Source organism: Aquarana catesbeiana, linkage group LG13, assembly GCF_042186555.1.
Source record: "Aquarana catesbeiana isolate 2022-GZ linkage group LG13, ASM4218655v1, whole genome shotgun sequence".
NCBI classification, from domain to species: Eukaryota; Metazoa; Chordata; class Amphibia; order Anura; family Ranidae; genus Aquarana; species Aquarana catesbeiana.
Genome location: NC_133336.1, coordinates 62,722,225 through 62,736,201, shown reverse-complemented (window position 1 = coordinate 62,736,201; position 13,977 = coordinate 62,722,225). Strand labels below are relative to the sequence as shown.

The window sequence follows — 13,977 nt, the reverse complement described above, 5'->3', positions numbered from 1 at the left end:
TTTGTTAAAGAACTATTATGAACATATTAACTTTATTGAAGACGTTATTTAGAGGTATGAGCCAGCAACATTCCAAGTCTTAGAACTTCTGTCAGGTGTTTATTTCTGTTTGTGACCCCATAAAGGACATTTCTCTACGCTGCCTCTCCAGAGGCCATTCCGAATTTATGTACGGTATATAGCTCCCCATTACAATGAGTGTAACCTGTCACCTTTGATAGATGTCACTGGAATAAGTGTTTCCATTGGAAGATATTTCCCTTCTATTTTTATTATTTTCCAGTGACATTTGTAAAATGTTAAATTCTCCTTCACTTTTTGGTCCTCAAGAAAAAAATAGCAAGGTTTGAGCTCCCCATTGGGGACAGCAATAAAATACAAGAGGGGTCTTATTCTCTCCTACTCTAACCAATCTTAAAGATTAAATAGATAAAAGTTTTGGCTACAATTATATACTATATTGTCAAAAGTATTGGGACACCTGCTTTTACACGCACATGAACTATAATGGCGTCTTAGTCTGTAGGGTTCAATATTGAATTGGTCCAAACTTTGTAGCTACAAAAGCTTCAAATCTTCTGGGAAGGCTGTCCACAAGGTTTAGGAGTGTGTCTATGGGAGTGTTTGACCATTTTTCTAGAAGCGCATTTGTGTGGTCAGGCACTGATGTTGGACGAGAAGGCCTGGCTCACAGTCTCTGCTCTAATTCATCCTAAAGGTGTTCTGTCAGGTTGAGGTCAGGACTCCGTAGAGGCCAGTCAAGTTCCTCCACCCCAAACTCGCTCATCTATGTCTTTATGGACTTTGCTTTGTGCACTGGTGATGTCATGTTGGAACAGGAAGGGGCCATCCCCAAACTGTTCTAAAAAAAAGTTGGGAGCATAAATTTGTCCAAAATGTCTTGGTATGCTGATGCCTTAAGAGTTTCCTTCACTGCAACTAAGGGGCAAAACCCAACCCCTGAAAAACAACCCGACACCATAATCCACTCTCCATCAAATGATTTGGACCAGTGCACAAAGCAAGGTCCATAAAGACATAGATAAGTAAGTTTGGAGTTGAGGAACTTAACTGGCCTGCACAGAGTCCCGACCTCAAGCTGATAGAACACCTTTGGAATGAATTAGAGCGGAGACTGCAAGCCAGGCCTTTTTTTGTCCAACATCAATGCCTGACCTCACAAATGCGCTTCTGGAAGAATGGTCAAACATTCCCATAGACACACTCCTATACCTTGTGGACAGCCTTCCCAGAAGAGTTGAAGCTGTTATAGCTGCAAAGGGTGGGGCAACTAAATATTGAACCAGACAGACTAAGACTGGGATGCCATTAAAGTTCATGTGCTTGTAAAGGCAGGTGTCACAATACTTTTGACAATACAGTGTACTTTAAGGAAACGTTTCTTTTATTAAAGTTTTTTAATGTGAATATTGCTTAGGAGCAGAGGCATAGTCTAATGCACACACATTTGTGCCTGAATCCTCTAGTGAAGACACCAGTTGTTTTATTTTAAAGCAAACTTGGAAAGTCAAACTAAGCATGTGATAAAAAAATGCATACCACCTTAAGGGTAACCCCCATGTCAGAAATAGGCTGTAGTAGATCTGAATATACAGGCAGCTAAATGCATTAATATGGAGATCTTAACTTTTCCTGTAAAATGTGAGCTTCAGCCTATTCCTGGCTGCCCATCTCAATAAAGCCCAATTGAACTTACAGTTTATACCAGCTAAATACATTCCAGGCACGTCAAAACAAAAAGTGTGCAAATTCGTACAGTTTTGTTTTATTTAGAATGCAGCCACAGCCTGAGTAGAAAAGCCTGTCCACTGCCAGCATTCTCTAGAGCAGTGGTTCTCAACCTCAGTCCTCAAGTACCCTCAACAGGCTATGTTTTCAGGTTTTCCTTTACTTTGCACAGATGCTTTAAATAAATATCAATGACATGGTATTAATAAGAGCTATTTTATCTAAGGGAAGTTCATGGCCCGTTGGGGGTACATGAGGACTGAGGTTGAAAACCACTGCTTTAAAGAAGGATCCTTACTCTCTTTATGGAAGCAGCTGTCTTTTTGCAGAGGTCTGATGATCTCCAGTCAGCAAAGTTTATGCTGCTTCCTAACTGGAAAGTTCTAGCTTTGAATTAGCAGGGAATGTTGGACCTCTACAGAAAGACCATTGCTTCCTTCTCTACAGCATGCTGGCAGAGGACAGGCATTTCTACTCAAGCTGTGGCTGCTTTCTAAACAAAACAAGACTTTGCACAACTTTTGTTTTCATGTACCTGGAATGTATTTAGTCGACTTAAACTGAAAGTTCAACAGAATTTTAAAGAACCAAGAGGTATGTTCTACAGACAAAGCCAAGCTTCATTAATTGTCCCAATTAAAACAGTACATCTATCCAAAAACCATAAGTTAAAAATAGGACAGAAGTCCTATATTGCATAGGTGGCCACCAAATCATTCCACATACACCAATCACTCATACACTTGCACGCATATATAACATTATGTAGGAGACCCGGGTCTAATCTGGAGATCATAAAGTTCCTAAGTAAGGTTATAGATGAATATTAAGCCTTCGGTCCTCACTAAGTAAAGTGCAAGTGCTGGTGATTGAGGAATATCCGTCCGGATATGGATAATGGAGAAACAATGCTCTGAAGAAGCTTGGTAACAAGCGAAACGCGTAAGCGTCTAACCTATGCACTGGTGGGACATGGACCTCCACATATAGATGAGGAATCAACTTTGATCATATGGGAATGTCCTGACTGATTCTGAGACACTGGGTTGAGCCTTGCGGTGGATGCTGAGGTTAAGCGCTTCTTCTAATTGTCTGCCGACCCGGGCGCGGAACATTTGAACTCTGTGATACACCGTACATCCCCTCGGGGAAGATCCGGAAACGACAGCTCATGTCAGCAACAGATGAACACACCGCATGAACGCTCCCCCACACCAAATCAGCGCGGCTACTACCATCCTCTCTGGGCTTCATAATTCATCTGTTGAAGACGTCAAACGGCGAGCTATGTAGTACTCCAACATATAGGAGTCACACTGTCTACTGCTATCCACCGTCTGTTTCCTTGTTTAAGATGTAAACTTGCCCTCTGACTGTCGCTATACAGCTGGTAATACTGGGACATCCCATTACATTACTTTGCCCTTGCATTTGAATCTAAAGTTGTTTCTCCATTATCCATATCCGGACAGATATTCCTCAATCACCAGCACTTGCACTTTACTTAGTGAGGACCGAAGGCTTAATATTAATTCATCTATAACCTTACTTAGGAACTTTATGATCTCCAGATTAGACCCGGGTCTCCTACATAATGTTATATATGCGTGCAAGTGTATGAGTGATTGGTGTATGTGGAATGATTTGGTGGCCACCTATGCAATATAGGACTTCTGTCCTATTTTTAACTTATGGTTTTTGGATAGATGTACTGTTTTAATTGGGACAATTAATAAAGATATTTAGGTTAAACACTCGCTTGTTCTCGAGTGGACTGTCTTTTGGAGGTCTTTCTCCTCCTCCCTTTCTTTTGTATATGCAATGTGGTCCCTTGAACAACCATTTTTTTGATTGCTGACAAAGCATTGCCGATCCAATCAACAAATGGTATCTGTGGTATTAAGGGTATAATAATCAAGGTAGGCAACTTTAGGCCGTTAATTTAACCTTGGCTATACCTTTAACCTAATTTGGATGAATTTAAGGTGTCCCCCTTCCTTTTGTGTCTCTCCAAAGCCAAGCTTCACTTTTACAGAAAAAGTCAAGATCTGTATACAAATGCTGGCGGCCTTTATGTCTGGATAAACTAATAATGTTGTCACGCAGTTTTCTCTGAAGTAAATTCTTCCCTCTGCATATTATTTCATCATATGCTCAGTTTGAATTGCTGAGATGGACAGTACATGCTTTAGTTAGGATAAAGGGGTAACTACAACGCATTGTTGGCTGGGGTACTGCCATTTCCGACATCTATACCATTATGTATCATTGAATGGGACTTTAAATTACGGTATTTCAGAATGCACAAACATAAAACCAAAATATAAAAATGTAAAATGTATTTATACAAAAAGGATGACATATATCGTCACATAAAACACTTAAATAAAAATGCTTGGTACGTATAGGTCCACATCTAAAGATATTAGTTAATGGTGTCGCCCAACATCTTTAGATGAGCATCTACAGTATATGTACCAAAAATTTTAATTAGGTGTTTTATGTGATAATATTCTACTGTGTATAATCTTTTTGTGTAATTAAACCTTATATTTTGGTTTTGTGGTTGTATGTTCTGAAGTAGTGTAATTTCAAGTCCCATTTATTAATACACAATGGTAAAGATTTGTAACAGGTTTACTTTAAAATATAAAAAAAATGGCTTCTAAGGGACCAAGGTGTTAGGTTGAAAGAGTTTATGATTTTATATAAACAGTACAATAATTTTTTATATTTAAATTAACTCATGCACATTATGGTTTGTTACATTTTTTTAATAGTTTTGTCCTTTATCATGAGATGAAAAGAAGCTTAATTTCCATAATGCTTGTTCTGTAGCTCACAGACTTAAACTTTTGACACGCCTGCAAAATTAAAAGCCTGGTGAGTTCTTGATGAACCAATTCTGGTCATGGTGAAAGATATGGCCAGCCAGAATTTCCTCTCATCCTGGATTTCTCGCATGTGTGAAGCTGTTCATCTAACCGGTGGCCCAGAATCTAGTTCTCAAGCAAATTTAAATGATCCAGAGTCCAGAGTGAATAGAGACCAAGGCTCAGAGTATAGTGGTGATCATGAGCAGAACTTGGATGAATTTTCAGAAGATGAAGAGCTATCGTATGGAAAGCCAGCTCTTGTTCATACTTCGGACGCAGAATCATGGACATCAACTGATGACGAGGAGGGAAGCTCTAGCTTAGCCCAGAGGACTCAAGTAAGTGTACAGCTAGCAGAATCAAAGAATGGCACACCAAATCGACCTGAAAAACGGCGTTCTCCAGTAAAAAACCATGAGGACAGCAGTCTTTTAGAAACACTTTCGACAATTCCAGAAGATAATGAAGAGTATGTAAATAAAGAAATAACCGCTCTTATAAAGGATCTTGAAACAACATCTTTTAGCTCTTTAGGAACAGTTAATGGCAAGAGTTCCAGAGGTAAGATCATCATTTTTGTTCCCATTTATTTGCTTAATATACCTAAGTTGCCCGTTTTTCTATTGTACAAAATTGATGTTCTGGGTGATGTAGACACATAACACAATTTTTTCCAAATAACTATCTCTAAAATGTTTGTTGCTGCAGATTCAAAGCACGTGGTGTCACCTTGATTTATCCAAGTATGTTTGTTTTCAAACTTGGTTTTACAAGAGTATGTATTAGCAAATGTAATGTATAGCAAAAGAAAATAAGAAAGCTTATTCAACGACTTGCTGGTTTCTGGGATGAATTGTGGTAATTTTTATATATTCTGTGTTTAGAGTTTTTGCTTGTAGTCTTGTCTATGGAAAAAAAAAAACTTTTAGAAAACTTGGAAAGTTAGGTAAGCAATTACATCACAAATAAAAAAAAATAAGAGTGTGTGTGTCTAGGGATATTTTCAACCAGTTCATTTACCAACACTATCCGGGCATCTTTAAGGATATTGACCATGGTGACAGAATAAACGAATGAATGGACCCATATCCAGAAGCACCTGACTTTAGGGCAGGTCCACCAAATGTTAGGGGTTGTCCCCAATTGACCACAACCCTGAAAACAGGAGGATGAGGTGGTGAATCAATCTTCAGAGGGCACCACAGGTGTAAATAAGGCCTTAAGATGTTTATTGTTTGAGCGTATATACAATTTAAAGATTGTATATATAGGTCTGCCTTAATAGATAACTAAAAGACCCACAATTGTTTCTAATTTACAGCTACAAGCAGGGGCAGACTGACCATTCGGGCATCGGGCACTGCCCAAGGGCCCCATGCCACTAAGGTGCCCCATCAGGGTTGTCAGCCTCAATAAAACCAGGGACAGTATGTAAAAATCTGTGTTTTTTTTTAAAATCCCAAGATTATAGCTGCCCTACCTCTCCAGTATCTTTTCACTGTGTGTATGTGTATTCTGTGTGTGTATACTGTGTGTGTATATTGTGTGTCTGTGTGTGTATACTGTATGAGGGTAAGTGTATACTGTGTGGCCCCATAATCTATTGCCTGGGGGCACCATAATCTCCTATTGCCCGGGGGCCCCATAAACTTCTCCTATTGCCCGGGGGCCCCATAAACTTCTCCTATTGCCCGGGGGCCCCATAAACTTCTCCTATTGCCCGGGGGCCCCATAATCTCCTATTGCCTGGGGGCCCCATGATTTGTCAGTCCACCCCTGGCTACAAGCTATACATATAAATTGTGGAACACCAGTTGAAGTTACCTAATAAAAAGGCAGCATTATTCATGTATAGTTTTAATTGCTTTATCATCAGTCCCTGATTTCTGTAGATTCTTAGAACGTTATGTCTAAGTACCTTTTCTCGTTCACCGGCCTCCTTTTTTATGTACGATGACAGCTTGTAAGATAAATCGCCTCGAAAGGAAAATTAAACCAAATGCTTTTTGTTTCCATGGTGACAGTTCTGAACACTCACTGCTGGCGAGGTTGCCAAGGGTGATGTAACAGAAAGAATAGACTCACCATTTAATTAGCTCTGATTACAGAGCACAAGTAGAGCTTTCAAATGGTAGCCTTTTAATGCGGCTTTTTCTTTCTTTTTTTTTTTTTTTTTTCTTTTTTATACTAATTGATCTTAATGTTTGGACCTTGTTTTTCTTGAGTCAAGATTATTTTCCGCCCAGCAAGATAAAAAGCTTTCATAGTGACGTTAAATGACTGTTAATCCTGATCGTTTTACTAATAGTTGTAGTACACAGCCATCCGTTGCTATTTTATTGGTAATGTGTTTTTAAAGACTATTCTGTCCTGTTACAAGCTGAGGCCGCTCAGCCTGTCGAATTTTGACATGTGTTTGTGTCCGTTCAGCCGCTGCATCTGCAACGACTTCCATAGACTGCCTGGACGCAGCTCGGGGCGGATGCAGGTACAAACACAAATGCCGAATGCAGTGCCGGGACAAGGTCAACTAAAGCCCAGGGTGAACATGCCAAATTGCACACCCCCGAAATGATTGAGCATTATGGGGGTTATTTACGAAAGGCAAATCCAATTTGCACTACAAGTGCAAACTACAAGTGCAAAGTGCACTTGAAATTGCACTGAAAGTGCACTTGGAAGTGCAGTCACTGTAGATCAGAGGGGGACATGCAAGGAAAATAACAGTATTTTAGCTTGCACATGATTGGATAATAAAATCAGCAGAGCTTCCACTCATTTCAGATTTACCACTCAGATTTACAGCGACTGCACTACCAAGTGCACTTTCAGCACAATTTCAAGTGACCCCCATGTGTCAGCAAAAAGCCCTTCCCTCCAAAAAAAAAAAAAAAAACCCCTCCCAGCACAAATCCTTGCCCCCCCCCAGTTCAAATCCTCTCTCTCCGTATATGCCCCCCCAGCACAAACACCCACCCAAAAAATGTCCCCCTCCTAGCACAAATCCTCTACCCCTCAAATTTTCTCTCTAAGCTCAAATTCTCTCCCCCTCACTCCAAATCTCCCCCTTCCAACAGAAATTCCCCTCGCCCAATCCCTTATCTTAGCACATATTCCCCACAAATTCCCCCTCCTAGCACAAATACCCCCCTCCCCCCCAAAAATATTTCCCTTCTACCATGTTACTTTTAAAGCACAAATCCCCCACCCTAGCACAAATCCTCTCCCCCCCCCCTCAACATAAATCCCCCCAAAATGACCACTCTTAGCACACCTCCCTAAATTTGCACAGCTAGAACAATTCCTACCCCTTCCCAACACAAATTCCCCTTCCCAACACAAATTCCCTCCCCCCAATTTCTTTGTGGTGCCCCCCCTCCCCCCCACTTCCCATGATACTACAGTGCCCAGGGCAGCCTTCCCTCCTGCCCACCCCTTGTTCCGGCCCTGGCCGCATGCATGCAGTCTATAGAGAATTTCTGAGCCAGGGCCGGGGAAAGGCTGTACCCATAGGTGTGCGCAACCTATTGCATTAGGGTGTTCACCCCAAAGCTCAAACACCCATGCCTTTCTCTGCAGCCTCAGCTTCACGGGGCAGAGAATGAATGGAAAGTGCTCTTTGCTGAGCGGCTTCCTGTTCATTTACAAACTGAAACATAGCAAAGTTTACTACGCTTCAGTTATGAATTGACACAATGAGTGAGTGTGTTCAATGTGTTCGTTTAGAAAAGGAAGGGGCCAGTAAATTACATATTTACTAGCCCCTTGCCTAACTCTCCATCCTGAAACATCCCAAGCAGCATCGGGTGGGAGAGGAGAGGAGGGAAGCCAGCAGCACGGCGGGGCAACAGGGGGGAGTAGGGGGAATTGGCACCTCACATAGGGATTAGGGTGTGCCCAGGCACACCTGGGGCACCCCCCTACGCACACCTATGCCTGTATCACTGTCTATCAGACTGACAACAGAATCTCTGCAGTCCCTGATGAGATGAAATCCCTGCAATCCTCATGACTGCCAGAGATCATGTGATCTAGGATGCCTTGGCTTCCACTCACATAAGGGTTTTTTATTTGTGGAAAGAGGTTGTTTTTTTTTTTTTTATTCAAATAATAACAAGATTTTGTAATAGTGACATGTGAATGTTTCTTTTATAATAGATCTAATATAAGAAAAACCTACAACCGCTGATACTTTTCTTTCACCCTCTTTGAAAAAAATAAATTACTGACATGTGAATATTTATTTATTTAATAGACCCAATTTGAGAATTGCTTGTAAGAATACCTCCCATCGACTGATACATGCCTTAAAGTGAAAGAAAACCCTGAGGCCCCTTTCACACATGCGGACCGCTCAGGTCCACCTGTCAGTTTTTATGTCAGCAGTGACATGTCCGCTGACATCCGATACGCTAAATTCAGACGGATAAAACCCCTATTTTCCATCCATCTGGCGGATCGGATGAAAACGGACAGACGGATCTGTTTTCATCCGCTCCCCCATAGCGGAGAGCAGAGATCTGACAGGTCCGTCTCTCCACAGTATGCAGAGATGGTCCTGTCATCCACCGGCTCAGCGGGGATCAACCGAGCGATCCCTGCTGAGCAAGCGGAGTCCGTCAAAAGAGCCCTAACTGTAACTATTTCTAAAAATGTTCCCACCCCTTCCTCCTATCTATCCTGCCTAACCTGTATAAAAAAAGATCTGTGTACTTGCCTCTTTTTAATTTGCTTTGGTCAAGTCATGTGATCCTGCAGCTTCAGCCCCCTTTGTCAGTGAGCTGCTGCTGCAGGGGAGAGGAAGGGTGCTGAAAAGGGCTGGGCCATGATGCCTATGGGTAACGTCACTGTTCCTGGAATTCACAAGCTGGAGTTACAAAAAACAAATAATGGGACTTTAGATATACCGCCAGGAAAACACATACATGAAAAGTGATATGAAAAACAACTGGTCTTTATTAAATACGACAGGACAACCATTGTCCTAAAACGTCATACATCTTCAAAAAAATGAATTCAAAAACATAATGTACGAGAAAATATTGTCTACATGTTTCAAGGAAGGCAATCGCTTTCTCAGGACCTTATGCGCCTTAATTGGAGATGTTGGTACTTGTGCTGAAATAAAAACCAAATTAATATATACATAATAGAATCTACGTAGTCATGATAGCAAAATCAATTAGATAAAGCCAAATAAGAGAGAACAAAACAAGCAAAACCATATAACAAATTTGTCCAGTTAGACCAAATTTATGACACATCACAAAAATTCAGTCCTCACACTGTAATTAAAAGTAAATGAAGAACCTGGAATAAACAGAAAATATGGTGGCAAAGGAACATGGGAGATTTATTCCGGCAATCAGTACCTCTGCTTAATAGACCCTGAAGTCAGTCCTCCTTAGACCATGTAACTCATTCCATGCAACTGGGAAAGAAACCAATGTCTCCAAGACAGGAAGTCCAAAAACAATAGAGGGGGGAAAACCCTGAGCTGAGAATTCGCATATATACAGTATAGTCCAATGAGAGTGGTAAACAAACTTCCAAGAGTCCAAACTTTAACAATAGAATTGGTTCCAAGTAGAAAAAAATCCAGCACGTTTCAGGGGTCAAACGGACTCCCCCGTCATCAAGTCTACAAACCAAATACAAATATATAAAAGCCATAAATATATTAAAAATAAAAAAGGCATAAATATAAAAATATGCAAATAAAAGATAATGATAGAAGTCAAGGGGTGTATATACAAGTCATAAATATGATTAAAATATTTTATGCAAATGGATATATACCCTGTAACTTTTATATCATTTTTTTATTTGCAAATTAATTTTTATATTTATTTCATTTTTATATTTGCAATTGTTTTTGAAGTTTTGGTGAAGGGGAATCTGTTTGGCTCCCAAAATGCATTGACAGGCTCACTTTAGTTGTGCTTGGGTGTAACTTTTTTTAAAATGTTTTTTTTTACTTTTTTTTTTCCATCACATAGACGTCTATGTAATGATGTTTTGGTGGCAGGTTCTCTTTAATGAGACATCCAGCATCTAAAAGACCCTGGATGTCTTCCCCCCCCCCAGAGAGCAAGGATAACTTGCCACACATTTGTGGCAGTGTTGAATTGTAAGTCTGTGAACTTACCTCATATTTTCACTGGCAAGTTGTACACTTCCAGAGCACTTGAAGTACAAGTTCTAGTTGACACTTTTCCAATTTGCAGGAAATGTGCGTGGCAAGTCTCTAGCAAGAGAAAAGTTGCAGTGGTGAGCAGTGCCGGGACAAGGTCATCCGGTGCCCAGGGCAAAGATGGAAAATTGCGCCCCCCCCCCCCGCTGTGAAAGCTACAACGCCTACAGACGATGGGATCTGTACTGGGAATTTGTTATATACTAGTATTGGCGGCGATCAGTGACTTAGGTGCGGTTCACACTGAGGAAACTTGTCATGTCCAATTCAGTGCAATGAAACCGTTCTAAACGGAGCGACAGGACACAGCACATCAGGGTACAGAGCCCAGCACATCAGGGTACAGGGCACAACACATCAGGGTACAGGGCACATCAGGGCACAACACATCAGGGTACAGGGCACAGCAAATCAGGGTATATAGCACATCAGGACACAGCACGTCAGGGCACAGGTCACAGTACATCGGGGCAAAGCACATCGGGGCACAGCACATCGGGGCACAAGGCACATCGGGGCACGGGGCACAGGACATTGGGGCACAGCACATCGGGGCACAAGGCACATCGGGGCACGGGGCACATCAGGGCACAGGACATTGGGGCACAGCACATCGGGGAACAGGGCACGGGGCACATAGCACATCAGGGCACATAGCACATTAGGGCACGGGGCACATCAGGGCATGGATCACATCAGGGCACATAGCACATCAGGGCACGGAGCACATCAGGGCACAACACATCAAGGTACAGGGCATAGCACATCAGGGCACATAGCACATCAGGGCACGGGGCACATCAGGGCACGGGGAACATCAGGGCACGGGGAACATCAGGGCACGGGGCACATCATGGCACATGGCACAACAGGGCATGGAGGGCATATGGCACATTAGGGCACATCAGGGCACATAGCACATCGGGGCACATCAGGGCACGGGGCACATCAGGGCACATAATAGCACATGGGGCACATTATGGGGCACATCAGGGCACATTATGGGGCACATCAGGGCACATCATGGGGCACATTATGGGACACATCATGGGGCACATAAGGGCACATCATGGGGCACATCATGGGGCACACCAGGGCACATAGCACATTATGGGGCACATTGTTTACTAGCCTGCATGCAGAGAAGCGCAGGAAGCATCTGTGATAAGTTCACTCTCATGTCACGCTACTCCCCGGTGGCCCCTCCTCTCTTCTCGTCCATCACAGATGATGTCACAAGCAAATAGGGATGGACGAGAAAAGAGGAGGGGCCGCTGGGGAGCAGCGTGACATGAGAGCGAACTTTTCACAGATGCTTCCTGCGCTTCTCTGCATGCATCTCGATCTACCCGTCAGGCGCCAGCTGTCGGCGATTGACGGGTAGATCGCCGCGCACCTCCAATGCAGGACAGAAACTCCGCCTGATAGGGAAATGAGAGGCGGGGCTGGTCTCAGGCTTGTGCCGGGTGCAGGAGCGCACTCGGCACATGTTGTCAATTATCTATTTAGCGCGGCCGGTTCACTGGCACTTCTATTGCGCCCCTCTTCCTCCAGTAAATGGTCCTGCCCAGGGCATCTGCCCCTTCCGCCCCCCCCTTGTACCGGCCCTGGTGGAGAGTCTATAGCATGAAAATTCAGCCACAGTGCCCCCCTGTGGTGGGATGACTATTGCACAACATAACTGAACCAGAACTTGCAACAGACTTGCAGAGAGTTTGCAAAAAAAGTTGATCTGGAATCATGCAATGCAGACTTGCTGCACTTGTGCAAGAAACCTGTGAAACCTGGCAAGTCTACCAATAGCTTAGCAAGTCATTTTCAAAGTTGCAGCTCAATTGCTTGATATCTGGGCCTGTACTCCACTAAATGTAATAAAATGCAGATCGCATTTAAATACATTCTTTCCCAGGCATGCTAGCCGGGGACACTGAGAGATGAACATAGAAGTGACGTCAAACAAAGATGTGTGTCTGCCCTGCTTCCTCCCCTCTACCTGGCAGGACCCGCTACGTCAGTCCCAGGCCCTTAGATCACCTTGGTGGTGGTGGAAGTGGGGGGGGGGGGAGGGTGGCGCCGTTACCGGGAATGTGTTTTTTTTTTTTCTACTATGATCTAATTCTAGCATTAAAGACTTTGGTCTCTTGGATGTTTGCTTGGACTGTACATCCAGGACAAAAGTGACAGGGGGAAATCGGAGACACAAACAGCAATTGAATATTGAATACCCAAAACAGGTTATAATGCCCCTGCACTTTAGTAGGAAGGTTTAGAAGACAAATATGCATCCTAGTTAGAGAGATTTACTCTTTTACTCTTTGTTCTGTTCCCTCTGCCACCTGTCCTATGGGCAGTTTCCAGAACAGGGGCACAAACAGCAATAAATCCCTCCCAGAGATTCTATCTCTTCCCCACGCTATTAAAAAAAAAAAAGAAAAAATTTTGGCTTATGCGGCAATTCTATGTGTGTTGAAAAATATAGATACACTATAATATATGCTTATTTCACAAGTTACATTTATTTCATGTTGGTTTAAATTGTTTCAAAATCCCATTTATTTTTTTTACTAATAAATAATGTATTTTTTACACAGTTACTTGTATAATTAGTGGTCTAAACATGCAACCTTTATATTCATCTTGTGGTACTTTCCCGAAGCTATTTTCTTGGTAAGCTGCACTTCAAATACAATATGGATCGACTGAAAGGTCACCTTGCTCTATGCATTTTTCTAAAGTGTCCTTTTTTTTGTATTCAAGAGCATAAAATGGCCATTCTGTAGAGGCCTGTGTTGTAAGGTTTTTTTTTTCTTTTTTTTTTTTCTTCAATGTTTATTTTTTAATGGGATAAAAAGCTATGAACGTCCTCCAAGTCTTTTAATGAAACCACAGAGAATGTCAGCATCTGAACAGAAATAATTTAGACGCATCACATGTTTTCTGCCTCTTTTTGGAGCTGAGATGATTAAGTATGCTGCATGACTATACTGTTCTGTACAATTTTATATAGCAAATATGTGTTTACTTGTTCAGTATCAGAAATGAAATTATGTGCAAAAAAAAAATAAATAAAAAATTGTAGAGGCATTAAAGAGGTTTGCACTGGTGTATAAAATGATCAAATCTAGAATGTTGCATATACCAAATGATCAAAGTTGTGTG

At 42.1% G+C, this 13,977-nt stretch overlaps 1 protein-coding gene and 1 long non-coding RNA gene across 4 annotated transcripts in view; one reads left to right on the top strand and one right to left on the bottom strand.

Moving 5' to 3' along the window:
* The window catches only part of SYT16 (synaptotagmin 16), a 202,174-nt gene that overhangs the window by 106,489 nt on the left and 81,708 nt on the right, over positions 1–13,977 (top strand). For 2 of the 3 annotated variants that reach the window (XM_073609343.1, XM_073609344.1), the window contains exon 3: positions 4,588–5,186. The exons of the other annotated variant lie outside the window; for it this stretch is intronic. In XM_073609343.1, the coding sequence (XP_073465444.1) occupies positions 4,661–5,186 (526 nt within the window). In that variant the 5' untranslated portion in view covers positions 4,588–4,660. The remainder of the gene's footprint in view (positions 1–4,587; positions 5,187–13,977) is intronic. 3 annotated transcript variants of the gene reach the window in all.
* LOC141116869 (uncharacterized) overlaps positions 4,538–13,977 on the bottom strand; it is a 151,885-nt gene continuing 142,445 nt past the window's right edge. The window contains exon 4 of the long non-coding RNA XR_012237063.1: positions 4,538–5,530. This is a non-coding gene — a long non-coding RNA (uncharacterized lncRNA). The remainder of the gene's footprint in view (positions 5,531–13,977) is intronic.